The sequence below is a fragment of the Podarcis muralis genome, chromosome 13 (genome assembly GCF_964188315.1).
Source record: "Podarcis muralis chromosome 13, rPodMur119.hap1.1, whole genome shotgun sequence".
Taxonomy (NCBI): Eukaryota; Metazoa; Chordata; class Lepidosauria; order Squamata; family Lacertidae; genus Podarcis; species Podarcis muralis.
This window is the reverse complement of record NC_135667.1, coordinates 18,361,230-18,376,177: the sequence shown is the minus strand read 5'-3', so window position 1 is coordinate 18,376,177 and position 14,948 is coordinate 18,361,230. Positions and strand designations below refer to the sequence as shown.

At 45.4% G+C, this 14,948-nt stretch overlaps 1 protein-coding gene across 1 annotated transcript; it reads right to left on the bottom strand.

The window, feature by feature from the left end:
- Positions 1 to 1,359: 1,359 nt before the first annotated feature.
- Positions 1,360 to 14,618, bottom strand: LOC114581445 (transmembrane protein 143). The gene is made up of 7 exons (XM_077917056.1): positions 13,778 to 14,618; positions 9,099 to 9,206; positions 7,868 to 8,062; positions 6,717 to 6,854; positions 4,757 to 5,032; positions 3,491 to 3,680; positions 1,360 to 3,361 (listed from the first exon to the last, which is right to left on the bottom strand). The coding sequence occupies exons 1-7, from the start codon at positions 13,970 to 13,972 to the stop codon at positions 3,195 to 3,197; spliced, it is 1,269 nt and encodes a 422-aa protein (XP_077773182.1). The 5' UTR covers positions 13,973 to 14,618; the 3' UTR covers positions 1,360 to 3,194.
- Between the last annotated feature and the right edge of the window lie 330 nt (positions 14,619 to 14,948).

The window sequence follows — 14,948 nt, the reverse complement described above, 5'->3', positions numbered from 1 at the left end:
GGTAATCTGCAGCCTGCCCACCTCATTTCAGAAGTCCTCTGCAAGCTGTGTGTCCATATCTGTCTGTCTTCTGGCAACCGGCTGATTGGGGAAACAGGAAGAGCATGGCTTCAGCCCTACCTCCTGCTAGTATGCTGCCTCCAGCTGATTAGCACCTCCAAAGAAGTGTGGCCTTTGACAGGGGGAGCCCCTTCCCCGAAGGTTTTAGGTGGTACCTCCATCATTAGGCAAAGTGTAGGATCAGCAATCCTGTACATTGCTCAAGAAGCTATATGGCTGCATCAGAACCTCTCCGGCAACTTTCTTCTTGAAGGAAACCTCAAGATAAGAGAGCTCAAGTAATTGTTTGTGGGGAGCCCTTGTCAGCAAGTGGCAGGATGCTAAACAATGAAGCAGGCTGTTTTATTGTGTCACTTGTGCTAGTTTTCTTTTTTAAAGCCATAATTGGCTTTTTCTAAGTTTATCACTGCTGAAAATGTGATGTATTGGAAACAGAATCTCCCCTCCACTAATCTGCCATAAAATATTCAATGAAGCCAAGAAAGTCACTCAGGGGGTGATAGTTTCTCTGCCCCCCCCCAAAAATATAGTGTGTCTGCCCCAATAAAGTGTCATTTGTCAGGAAGGGGAGCTGTGTGCTCATTGGTCCCATAGCAAAACCCAGCAGCATGAACATCTCCCACAGGCCACCTGCTCTAACAGCAGGCATCTCCCAACAGAGAACACACAAAAACCGTCATCGGGGGCCATGATCACTGCCTAGGACTGCAGAGCTTCCTGTCTTGCTTGCTGCAGGAACAAATGGGTGCCTCACCATGATGTATCTGTTTGTTCTGTAATGTCCTAGGAACTCATGGGATACAAGTGAGACACACAGCTACAGGGAGTCAAGGAAAGCCAGAAATAATGATGCCGTCGTTCAATGAATGTTAAGGGTTTTCAAATACCTGGCTGTTATTTGCTCAGTCAAGTATCCAACTCCAGTGTGCAAAATATTATAAATAGGGATTGTTAAAGAGGGGCTCCTGGTGCCCCTATTGCACACAGGATACTTTGAGGGTGTGGAGCTACAAGGAAGCTTTAGGGGATTGTGGGATGTTTCTAATGTATTTCTTTTCTCCTCTTAGTTTTAATGCATCTGTGTGGGTGGGTGGGGTTGTCTGTCTTTAGATTTGGATGTAAGGTGCTTTGGGTTGCCCTGGGCAAGAAAAAGCAACTAGAAAATTTAATAATAATAATAATAATATACATCCAAGCATAGCTAACCACTGCCCTCCTGGCTGTTCAGTTCAGTGAAGTTACTTTAGGACCAAGCAGTGCAAAATAAAACAGAATAAAAAGTAGGAGAAAACTTGTCAATATGGGAAAATATTTTTTTATTGCGCCGAAGATACAGACATTCATGCAGTTTCCCCTGAGCCACAAAGACTTCCAACATGGGTGGAGGGTTAAACAAAAACGAAAAACAAAACCCAACCACTGCTATTTTAAGACTAAGAGCTCACTTTGGGCACGAGAAGCTCAGAACAAGCTGTTGTTAGAGGGCCTTCTCACACCACTACACACACCTGTAGGTAAGAGTGCTGTTTAGACATGTTACAAGAAACAAAAACTTCAGGTAGCACTTCTCTTGGGGAAGGGAAGAAATAAAAAGTGAAAATCTGGGCAATGCTACCATGTAAAATATCACAGAGGCATTGCTCTGTTGTAGACTGTGAAACAGCAGACCAGTGTCCACAAATAGCCTTCACTTGGCTCCTATTCGCACCAAGTTCTCTGTCTGAGGTTTGGCTGGCAGGTGCTGCTTCAAATACAGCATCATGGCTGATGGGAGACTGCACGGCTGGTACATGCACACCATAAAAAAGGACAGAGGACCTCTCAGGGGGGCCAGCTGGCCCCCAGTCTAACACAACAAACAGTGAACAATATCACATCTGCTCAGTTACAAGGGCATTCATTAGGGTGAAGTCGTTCCCCCCCAAGAACATATATACACTGAACACACATGCACTGTTTAGAGATGGAGGCAGCAGAAGTCAAGTACCCTCCATGAGGGTAGAATTAAGACCTTATTGCATGCATCAAAAGGAGGTAGCAGATGCCTCAACTTCAAAATCCATCAGCAACAGCCCTCCTAATAATTCCTACTACTTGTGCAAGTTTCTGAACTCCAAACCTCAACTGTAGACTGATGACCAATTGACAACCAGAAAACAAAAGACAGCGTGGTTCAGTGAGTACAATACTGGAACTTAAAAACCACATAGGAGCTCATTCATTAACTCAGAGAGTAAATTTGTTCCAAGGCATCAAATCTGTTCTCAGTACAGCGGCCTGAAGCTGGAACATCTGGGGGCAATAATATGGAGAAGTGCCTCTAGAAACGTGCCGAGTGCCCTTCCCTAACAAGTCAAAGCACTGCATGAACTTACTGAGTTGTCCAAGACCATGCAGTGTGTGTGTCGTCTCAACCTCCGTGGTCTCTATAAAACAGGCAACACAAAAACCAAGTGCGTAGTACTCTTCAAATTCCTCGTAAGCGTATACTGTGAATTTCAAAGTGCTATAGAAATGATTTAATACGTTTTTTTAAAGCCCCCAAGCAGCAGAGCAAAGGAATATTTCTAAAACCCCATCTTGCCCTAAATGCAAGCAATTCATTGCTTTATGCCATTCTCATTTCAAATGTAAACAGCCCTGCAAGGAACTTCGCCCCCACATTCCTCAGATACAAGAAAAAACAGGCAGCCCCCCCCCGAAAGGCAGCAGCATATAATAAAAGTGTTTTTGCAAAAACAGGGACACCTTTAATAACAAGCCCCCCCCCCCCGCCTTCCAAATAGTTGAGTCTGAGGTGTAACATACCCCCCCTTGTAATGAGGTTGAATGTTGTATGGCAGGTGATATTTACACCTCTTATGGTGTTACATGCTTGAGTTTCCTCCCAACATGGATTCCTGGAGGAACATACACATCCAGGGGAGATACAGCAGTCGTAGAAGCAGAAACCCCGAGGTTTCTGGGCAGCATCGACAACTGCAGCCCTGGGCACTGCTCCCATAATGCCCCGGGAAGGCAAGAATCCCCCTGCCTGTGCCTTCAAAGCCTCACATGCTCAGTGTTAGGGGCCTCAGCAGGAGGCCTGACCACTAAGAACCAAAGGTGCGGAACAGAACAATCCTAGGAAGCTCCTAACCCGTCACAGGATGGGTCCCCGTTGCAGGAGAGTCCCCTGCCCCAACTCCCAGTTCCCTGAGATGCCTGCAGGCACGGTCGGCACAGAAGGTTACATCCAGACCAGAGTGGAGGTGCAGCCAAGCCTGAACCTCTTCCTTCAGGCGTTCAATGGTTTTGGAGTCTGGGGGACAGAGAGAGAGAAAGAGAGGTCAGAGAACCTTCCACAAGCTCAAACCCATTCCAGGGGATGGCTTTGTTTTTCATTGCTTCAGCCCTTCCCCATCCCAAAGAACCAAGGCCAGGCAAATACCTATGTCCAGGGGGTGATAGTGCTGGTGCAGCTGGAGGAGGAAACTGTGTGCCAAGATGACCTCCTTGGCATGTTCTTCCTGGGCACGCAGAACAAGGGCATCCAGTAGCTCAGAGTTGTTGGATGTGCTGCGGTAATACAGCATGTGCACCAGCTCAAGGGAGTGGATATTCCGGCGCTGGCCAAAGACCTTTAACAAGAAGAAAGCAGGGGTGTCCACAGGAAGTAAGGCTGCTAAGAACAGCCCTCCTGGATTTGGCCAATGGCCCATCAAGCCCAGTATCCTGTTCTCACAGCGGCCACGCAAGTGCCTGTCAGAATCCTACAAGCAGGAGCTGAGTACAAGAGCCCTTGCCCCCTTGCAGTTTCCAGCAACTGGTATTCAGCATAGCCATCACAGGTAGTAGCCACTGCTATCCCTATCCATTAATTTTGTCTAATCGTCTTTTAAAGCCATTCAAGTTGGTGGTGATCACTGCCTCCTATGGGAGCGAGTCCTAGGGAGCGAGTGCTAGGGAATCGCAATTCCCTATAAGTGGACAAGTTGGGATTCAGGCCTCCTGGGTTTACAGCCACAGTTGCTGCAGTGCTTTTGAGCAAGGCTGACACGTATTGCGATTCCCTAGCAAAGTGTCCATCAATAGGAGGGACAGGTCGTGAGAGGAGGAAGGAGGACTTGTAGATTGAAAGTACTCATATGGGGAGATTAGTGCATTTAGAGGTGTGTATTACAGGTTTTGTCCTGAAGGTAAGGGTATCTTTAAGTGCATCTTCAATGGGTAATCCCCCAACTACCCCACACAATGGAATAAATGGTAGATACTTCTATTTGAGAAAATGACAGGGTGCGTATGACCACGTGGGCCTCTTTTGTCCAGAAAAACCAGACAATTGTTCCAATCTGTCTACCTGACAGCAGCTCTCTGGAATCTCAAGGAGAGATCTTCATCATAACAGTCAAATTATGAGAAGTAATAATTATGTTTGGCTTACTGGCTTTGTGACCCATAGATTGGGAAATGCTGCCCTAAAACAGTGGCAGAAACCTCCAGATCTTGCTGGACTACAGACTCCGCTATTTTATTTTTATTTTAATCCCTGGCCATTGACCATGCTGATGGTTGGACTCCAACTCCCATCAGCCCCAACGTCGGAACTGTCCCCTCCTTCCTTAAAGGCTATGTTACCAAAGGTCACATGGCTGGCAATCTGTTTTAAGAGGCAGGGCCAGTTTTCTAGAAATAGCGGCGGCAGCATCATGCATACCTTCCAAGCCCGGAAGGCCATAAAGGCAGCGAAGAAAAGCAGCAGGGAGGTGGTGCCGATCTTCAGGTCAGAAAGCACCACCATGCCCACGTTGACGAAGAAGGCCAAGCCGCTCACTATCAGCATGCCGTTGAGGAGGGCCCTGTAGAAGATGGAGGTGCGGACCTTGATCGCGGGCAGCAACTGCTCCAGGCCTTCCAGCGGAATGTCCTTAAAGCATTTAAGCATGAGGTGAGCATTCTTAATCCGGGCAGCCACCACCACCCGTTTGAAGTACTGTCTGGTTTGGGAGGAAAAGGGGCAAAAAATAAAAAAACCACAGAGGAAGGAAAGCATTTGCATTTTATTTATGGACAAATGAATAAAATATTTCTGTACCACTATATCAAAATATATCAAGGCAACATAAAAGATAATTCAATAAAAAATATAAGCAGATAATCATTAAGGTGACTTCCCCCCAGAATGTTAAAGGCGCTGAGAGATGTTAGGAGATACCCCACCAACCCCCCCCCCCCCGAGGTACAGTTCTCAGAATCCTTTAAAAACTGGTCCCTCTTCCCAGGGAACTCTGGGAATTGTAGCTCTGCGAGGGGAGTCCTAACAACTCTTGGCACCCTTAACAAACGACAGTTCACAGGACTCTGAGAGAAGCCCTGACTGTTTAAAGTGGTATAAGGTAAAGGTAAAGGGACCCCTGACCATTAGGTCCAGTCGTGACCGACTCTGGGGTTGCGTGCTCATCTCGCTTTATTGGCCGAGGGAGCCGGCATTTGTCCGCAGACAGCTTCCGGGTTATGTGGCCAGCATGACTAAGCTGCTTCTGGTGAACCAGAGCAGCACACGGAAACGCCGTTTACCTTCCCGCTGGAGCGGTACCTATTTATCTACTTGCACTTTGTGCTTTCGAACTGCTAGGTTGGCAGGAGTTAAAAGTATAATACTGCTTTAAATGTACAGTGCAGATGGAAACTGAGGTACAATGTATAAGCACTCATCAAAACCCTGCAAATTTTACTCAGTACTGTATATTGTTGTACATATACAGTGGTGCCTCGCAAGACGAAAAGAATCCGTTCCGCGATTCTCTTTGTCTAGCGGTTTTTTCGTCTTGCAAAGCAACCCCATTAGCGGCTAAGCGGATTAGTGCTATTAGCGGTTTAGCGGCTATTAAAGGATTAGTGGCTAAGCTGCTCAAAGGCTATTAACGGCTTAGCGGCTTAGAAAAAAGGGGGGGGGAAAGCGGGGGGGAAATGGCGAGACTCGCAAGACGTTTCCGTCTTGCGAAGCAAGCCCATAGGGAAATTCGTCTTGCGAAGCGCATCGCAAACGGAAAACCCTTTCGTCTAGCGGGTTTTCCGTCTTGCGAGGCATTCGTCTTGCGGGGCACCACTGTATCATTTAAAATTATAAAGTATTGAACAAGGACCATAAAATACAATGTTGACAGAAAGACAGACGAGATTATCATTAAACAAACTGATGTGGATAAAACACCATACTAAGTGGCCAAACACATTTTGTCCATGTGGAGGCAAATACCAATAAAGCATGGATGCAGCGCACAAACAGTACTGTGTTTCCTTTTCAAACAGGGATCATGCTCACATAACTTTTTTTAAAAAAGTTAAGAAATTCCTTCAGTCTCCAAACTATTGGAAACTGCTTTGATTAAAAAGTGCCCAAGAATCCCCAGTACGGTATGTCCCTGAATTATCCATCCACATATGAACAAAACGTATTCACTGCCTATCTTCCTATCCAGTTAATGCAGAGCAGACTTTCCCAAGCTGCTGCAATCCAAATGCAGTTGGTCTCCAACTCCCAATAGCTTCAGCCTAAGGCCTAGATTTATGGGAGTCTGAACAGTGTAACAAGTTGGGAGAGGCAAATGTAGAGTCAGGGGAATAGCTCTCCCCAAAAGGATCTCAGGGTGGGATCTATTTTTATTATTATTCACTTGCCTGTCTGGTGGAACCCAAGGTGTGCCAAAGAACCCCCTCTGATTCTGAAGGGTAGTCATCACACTCAGTGGTCCGAACCGTTGGCCAAGAGCCCAGAATCTTATGTATTCATACTGATCCAGATTTACTGAGACCTGCAAAAAGGAAGGCATGAAAATACAATTGCTTTGGGGGGCAGGGGGTCTTGTGTTGCAACTACAGCTAAGGAGCATTCCATACAGACCGATAGTGCGAATGTTTTGAGGGCGTGCGCGCTATTTTTTATTTTAAACATTTGTACGTAAATGTTACAATGAGGTGTACAAATTTAAGAAATAATAATAAATAAAGCCAACCTGCATATAAAACAAGGAACCAAATCTACAATGGTGGCAAAAAATAAATACATCAGTGCCAAGCATGTTAAGTAATCTGAGCAAATGGATCGGCACGGAGAGCACTTTTCAATGTAAAAATGAGACACAGGGGCTGAAGTCACAAGGCTTTCCTGCAGCAGTGCATGAAATCTACAGCCCTCCAGATGCTGTTGGGAGCTGGAGTCCCAATGGGTTCACCTGCTCTAAAGGTGTGCCTTTAGCTTCACATGGGGGGGGGGGCTGTGATGTTGATCTCTTCAACAATATTTTGTACATTTTAATATGAATTTCTCATGGTTCTTGTATGAATTCTATTGCTGCAAGCCCTAGGATAATAAACTGATGACAGGAAGGCTATTATTATTATTACAGTGGTACCTCGGGTTAAGTACTTAATTCGTTCCAGAGGTACGTTCTTAACCTGAAACTGTTCTTAACCTGAAGCACCACTTTAGCTAATGGGGCCTCCTCCTACCGCCGCGCCGCCAGAGCACGATTTCTGTTCTCATCCTGAGGTAAAGTTCTTAACCTGAAGCACTATTTCTGGGTCTATAACCTGAAGCGTATGTAACCTGAAGCATATGTAACCTGATGTATCACTGTATTACTAATAATAATATACGAAGAAGCTCAGACACAGGGAAACTGAAGGGCCTCTGGTGGAGCTGTGCCTGAACTTAATCTCCGCAGTGAGAAAACTCCCATAACATGTATGTACAGAATCTGGCTTTGTTAAGAGTCACATTGAGTTACGGGGACGAAGAATGGCCCTATCCTGGGACAGGTCTCACCTGGACTTCATCTTGAGGATGGTGGACCACAAGGGCATAGGCCAGGGTTTCCTCTGACAAACTGTTGAAGTTGGCCTGGTCCAGCAATGGATCCATCCTGGCCAAAACTTCCTGTTCTTTTGCTAACCGCTCAGCATCAGTCAGAGAGAACTCCTGCAGTGTGTCCTGGTCGGGATTAATAGGAGCATAGAGAGCCTGGGAAGGGGAGAAATAAATAGCCTGTATTAATGCCATTAACAGTGTTATTATTATTTACTGCATTGATCGGTCATTTTACACAATAAAAAGCCTGAAAGCAACTTATCAAGGTAAAATAGAATGCATAAAAAGGTAAAGGGACCCCTGACCATTAGGTCCAGTCACGACCGACTCTGGGGTTGCGGCGCTCATCTCACTTTATTGGCCGAGGGAGCCGGCGTACAGCTTCCAGGTCATGCGGCCAGCATGACTAAGCTGCTTCTGGCGAACCAGAGCAGCACACGGAAACGCCATTTACCTTCCCACTGGAACGGTACCTATTTATCTACTTGCACTTTGACGTGCTTTTGAACTGCTAGGTTGGCAGGAGCAGGGACTGAGCAACAGGAGCTCACCCCGTCGTGGGGATTCAAACCACCAACCTTCTGATCAGCAAGTCCTAGGCTCTGTGGTTTAACCCACAGCGCCACCCACGTCCCATAAAATAGAATGCATAAACGCAACTTAATACCATAAGAAATACAAAACAATGGACCCTATAAAATTCCTTTGACACTCATCCTACAATATAATAAGGACAAGTCCTACCCATCCCACTAAAAGATGACCACCACCTCAGCAGGCAACACAAAAAGGCCTTAGCCTGCCAGCTAAAGATTGACAAGGATGGTGCTAGGTACATCACCTTGAGGGAGCATTCAAGAAGCAGGGGGCCACCACTGAGAAGGCCTGATTCACACTCTATACCTACCTCAGGTGGAGCACAGCAAGAAGGGGTCTGTGATGAAAACCACAGGGTCTGAGCTGGTTCATATGGGGAGAGGCAGTCCTTGAGGAATTACAGAGCTGTGGAGTGCTTTAAAGATCAGTTCCTGTACCTCTGAGCCCGGAAACTAGTGAGTAAGCCAGTATCTAATCACAATGCCTCCCACTAGCTTCCGGCACATGCTGTTCCCCAACCCCTTCTGCCTTTGGATGAGCAATTCATTCAGAAACAAGGCCAGTCCCCACAAGGAGCGTACTTTGTCATTACCTGTAATTGCTCTAGGATGGAGTGGTAACGGTGAAGAAGGGACGAGTCCACTTGAGAGACAAATGCCAGGAAAGTGGCGCGATCTGCTTGGCTAGAAGAGTGGAACTCCTGAAAGAGGGAATAGACAAGGTTAGTTCAAAGGTGGTTTAGAAGCAAATGACCTGTTTACGTAGGTTTGTTGTGATATGCTGAATTGCAGCCATTTATTAAAAGGATGCCTTACTTTGTCCTGAGATATTGTTATAATTGGGGCAACGGGCTGACAGATTATTCCATGCTGCTACAGCAGTGTTATCCTTAAGCTTCCCTATCAATCTGAAACAACTTTTTAAAAACTTAGTCCCCAACTGGATTGATACGAATTAAATCAGTTTTGCGAATTTGGAGCCCTCGGGGCGTTTTTGACTACAATTCCCATGATAGGAGTCCTAGTCTAAAACATCTGGTGCGTACCAAATTGGTAGAGGCGCCAGGCAAAAACATGCCTTTTCAACCAGGCCTTTGGCTGTTAACAATCCATGGCCTTATAAAGCTTGTGTGTGTGCTTTAATGTTTTTTTTGGTAAAGTCGCTTTGAGTTCCCTGCAGCAGCAAGAAGAGCTCCTAATAGATTTAATAAATAATAGGCAATAGTAAAGGTTGGATTAAGTTGTTGTTGTTTACAGGTTTGATCTACATTTAATTAAGAACATGTAACACACATACATGCACACTAATTACTAAATTCACACCCTGCATACATAAACAAGTTATTAGCTGCCACTGGAGAACTCCACACACACACACACCCTGCCACCAATTCTAGGCTGATCCAAGCTTTTGTGGTGAACCAGGCTCCCAGAAAGCTCCTTTCAGCATTTGTGGCTTGTTTCATTTTTAGCTGGGGTGCTTGGCATCATTATGAGCAAGGCTTCTATGTTCCAAGCTTCAAGTAAGACAATGTACGTCAGCTTCCTATTACAAAAGGGACCACGGTCCATTGGCCGATCCTGTGCTTTGCACGTAGAAGAGATCAGGGATCGTGATGACCAGATTACGTTTGTAGGTTTGCAAGAAGTTTTGTGAGGTAAATTATTTGAATTATTGCAAAAATGGTTAAAGAGGTGGATTGTGAGTTAAGATAATTAACGGCAATAGGAATTTAAGAAATGCAAAAGAAATGATAAAAATGGTGGATCATCAGAGGTGCTGATGGAAGTCCAAAAAGATTGCAAAAGATGTGAAGTTCTGTGGAATGTATAATAATTGGTATGTTGAAATTAATTTTATATATATATATATATATATATGCTTTCGTAGATTTTCACGGGTACAGGAATGCAGGTTTTGGTGTCCTCGGGTGTCTTCCCGTGTAAAAGTTGGGGTGTCTAGGCGACGTTTCGACGAGGTCTCACTCGTCATCTTCAGGCTGGTGTTTTCGGCTTCTTGTTACTGGAACAAGAAGTAACTTGTTCTTGTTCCAGTAACAAGAAGCCGAAAACACCAGCCTGAAGATGACGAGTGAGACCTCGTCGAAACGTCGCCTAGACACCCCAACTTTTACACGGGAAGACACCCGAGGACACCAAAACCTGCATATATATATATATATATATATATATATATATGAGATCAGGGATCAGGTGATGTGAAGGGACTGCTGCCTGAGACTCTGGAGAGCCACTGCTAGTCAATACTTAGGCTTCATATACATCATACATTTAAGGCACATGGCTTTCTCCAAAGAATCCTGGGATCTGCAGTTTACCCATCACAAAGCTACAATCCCTGGCACCAGTGTTATTTTTCTAGAAAGAGGTCACTGTGACCACCACCCTCATTTTCTTAGAATGGCAATGGCGCTCACCAGAGAGGAGCCGGAGCTCAACTGTACTGAGTTCCTGTTGAGTTCCTCCTGAAAAAAGCCCTGCCCAGCACCCTTAACAAATTACAGACCCCAGAATTTGGGGGGTGGGGTGGGGCGGAGTCATGGGCTTTTCATGAATGGTGCCTACATAGTCTTAAGCTAGAGGAACAAATAGTCTGACCTGATACAAAGCACTTTCTTATATTCCTATGAGTATACACATGAGTGAGTGAAGCTCAAACATTAGGTAATTTATAATTGGCTTTTGTATGTTTTACACCTCCCACAGGGGAGGGGGAGAAAGGAGTAGATAGTCTTCTGGTCCTTACTTTATAAGTCTCTTGACTATAGCTGGGGTGGCCAAGTCAGCGAGAAAGAAATCCTGGATGGAAATAAAAGAAAATACAAAAGGTGCTTGCTGCAGGTTCCATACACCGTTAACATCAAGGTGGGAAAACATATAGTGCTCTCTCTCTCTCTATACACCCACACCCCACATACCTACTCGCAATGGAGCATGATCTCATTGCACACTTAGCACTAAGCCTGCTCCATATTGTTCAGTGTCGCCAGCCCAGAGGGCCACCAGCTATCCCTATCTGTTTGTCAATGAAACGTGTCAGGAAGGCATTCTCTTGACCTAGCTTCTGAAGGTGATGCTCTCCAAGAACATGCAGCCACTCTGTTCTTTCCTTCCTTCTCCCAATTCACAAAGGGGGGCTTTCCTCTCTGACATAAAGCTCCTATCAAAATATTCCATTCACATACTGAAGATAAAAATATGTTAATAAGGTTGATAATAATATATACAATGGAGTTCCCAAGGGTCTCCAGAGTAACATCATACAATTTCTGAACCGCAGGGAAATCCTGGAATGCTAGAAGCTCTTAACTATCTCCTTAACTATCTCTTTCACCTCTCCTTATATCCCTTTCTTCCTTTTCTGCTCTGGAACAACAGCCCTCTTCTCAATAATCCACATCCCCTTTCTGCCTTCACTTCCCTCATTTTACACTTGTTCAGCAAATAGTGTAGTGGCTTCGGAGCTACAGAAAAATCCCCTTCAAAAAACTCATTCACTTCCCCGACTCTTTTATTATTATTTCCTATTACAGGCAGCCACCATTTTAGGCACATCCAACTGATGCATGATCACCAATGCACAGAAGGCGGCTTAACAGGGGCATAATGGGGGCGAGATGTGCTTATACGCACTCTGCCAACATATGCAGGGGTTGGGAATCGAATCCCCGTGTGAAATGGTCACCGCCTGTATTTATTTAATTTATATCCCACCCTTCCTCCTCAAGGAAGGAACTGATGAAGATATTCTTATTATACCAGATATTTGGAAATTAGTTGAAGTTTTCTTATTGCGGATTTTATTCTATTAATATTAATTTTTTAGTGCTTTAACTGAATGTATTGTATACTAGCAGCCTCATCCAATTTGCTCAGAAATTCCAAGAAACCAAAAAATCAGTAGTTAAAATCAGGCTAGTTATGAAATGTTCAGTCTGTCATCTTGATTCAGAAGCACACCCAACTGTATCCAAACACAGAAAGAAACCTGCTCCTTGATCTCAGGAACTATCATGCAAAGTTTGTTTACTATACTTAAGTATGCCCAGTGATATACAGTATAGTAGCTTCTGGCATTTCTAATCTTGCTCAGTACCTTATGATTGTGTGTTGAAAGTCAGCTTAAATACTCTTAAATTATTAGACATAAATTTTACTTGGACCAGCCATTGTCATTAAGTTTTCCCACACCCAAATATTCATTTCTTAATGTCTGTGCTCTTCACATACCCCTACTTGGGCCATCCTAGTAGCGATTAAACTTTCTAGAAGGGCCATCATCGCTTGTTAGATTCAACACCACGCACTCTTGTAGAATGCAAGATGTGTTAAAGAGCAAAAGTTTCGTACTGTTTCCACACCAAGCATCAGGATGCAGCAGGCTCTGGGATTGGGGTGGGTGGCTGGGAGGAGCAGGCTTCAATATAGAATGAGTTGCACCCAAGAACACATACAATCATTGTAAAACAAAACATCTTCTGTACCAAGGTAGCCCAAGTTACTGGGCCAATAAATGCTATACAGTACAGCACTCAAGGATCTGAATGCCTCATGCAAAAGTAAGCCAATTGCCATATGTATTCATTTAAGTTTAGCTTCAGCTTAGCTGTACAACCTTAAGTACGACAAGCTAGCTGAGAAGAGGATTCTGAGTCTGACACGCAACATATTGTTGCACACCACCCCAATTTCTGAGCGGTGCGAGATTTCCAGGGGTTCCAGGCGCTTCCCCAAGGTTTGGTTTCCTTGGAATGAGGGACAGTGGAGACTGTGGTGTCTTTAGGATATCTGGTTTATTTACACGTATATACAACCTTAGCCTACGATGGAAGGGCTCACAGCATTAACACTGCAAACAGTCTTGCTTCTCCCAGCCACAGCGTTGGATTCAAGCAGAGATCAAGCATGGCTCTCTCTGATTCCAACCCAGGTTTGACACACAACTCTGCCTACCGTCTTTCTCACTACCAGTCAGGTGGGGGGGGGCACCCATTTGCCCTCTGGCACAGGGCAATCTCCTGTTATACTAATGACCATACTTATATGGTACTTAGGTGGCAACTACGACCCTTGCTGGACTAATTTAACAATGGAATTCGTTGTTAGCTTTTAACCCTTGCTGGATCCAGGGGATCAGAAGGGGCTCAAGCATCATACAGACTGACCCACCCCAGCAAAAAAAAAAAAAAAAGCCCAGTCACAACACTATGTTCATAACTTATTATGAACCCATGCAGAGCCCATGTTATACCTTCACTAGAGCATCAACCAGGTAGTCCTTGGAAAAGGGGATGTATCTCTCCCGATAGTCCACCGTCCAGTTCTCTGGCTCCACTGGTCTCCGCATCTTCCGGTATTTCACCATCTTGGCGACGAGGGAGGCCTTGCCACGGGATGGCAACCCTACAACCCCAGCCCCTAAGGCTAACCGCGCTGCACACAGCATTCTAGGAAAGTTCAAGGTTTACCAGTCAGGCATGTTCAGCTTCCTTTCCAAAGGCTTTCAAAAACGACCCTAATTTGCAAGTGGGATACAGCGGGCATTAGCCAGTAACGGGCACATCTTTCTTCAAAGCAACAAAGTCAAAGACTTCCAAAGTCTTGGCCGCACCATGGAGGCCAAGAACTGTCCCTGGACAGGGGAGGGAAGGCTCCTTGCGGTCAGAGCCTTGGCCAGAGCAGCCAGGTCAGAGGTCTTCTGCACAACAGTGCCACCACCACCTGTGTAAGTGGGCCTGGTCCAAATCAGATCAGCCAAACAGGAGGTGGGGTGAGGTCAAAGGTCACTGCCCCAAAACACATTAATAGTTGGCTGAACTGATGAGAATAGCGATGCTCTCACCAACTTACAGACTAAGCAGTGATTCCTTCCTCCTCCTGGAAGAAAAAGCCTTTGCATTCACTTTGGGCCCGTTTCAAACGGGGCGGAGGGCGGGAAGCCCACCATACAAGGGAGTAGGTTCCTAACCTCTGGGCTGACATTGGTCTTAGTGCGCACGCGCAAGCTTCTTTCCCGCCCTTCGTTCCTTATTTGTGCCCCGGGGGGCGGAGCATCCTTTCCCCCGCAAGCGCACTAGCGCCTTTGACTTCAGCTCTCCTGTACGTCAGGCGCTTGCTTAGCCGTTCAGCACTGTGCTCGCGAGTTTATGCTACAGATCTAGAAAATTGTAGAAGGGTATCATGCACAGGGTTAATTATGCACAGTTTAAAAACTGGTTTTTCACTCCCATTTCCTACATAGTTTATACAAGAGTTTCAGCATATCATTTCTGTGATTCAGAGCGACGCCTTTCTACGCCGGCAAAAGGCAGACTTCCCTTCATTTTTTAACTGCAAATTCGATCGTTTCATCACTCTAACCCTTTCTCTATAAACTCTATGTCCATGACAGAGTCACGGTCCACGTTGCGGACGGGCAAAAG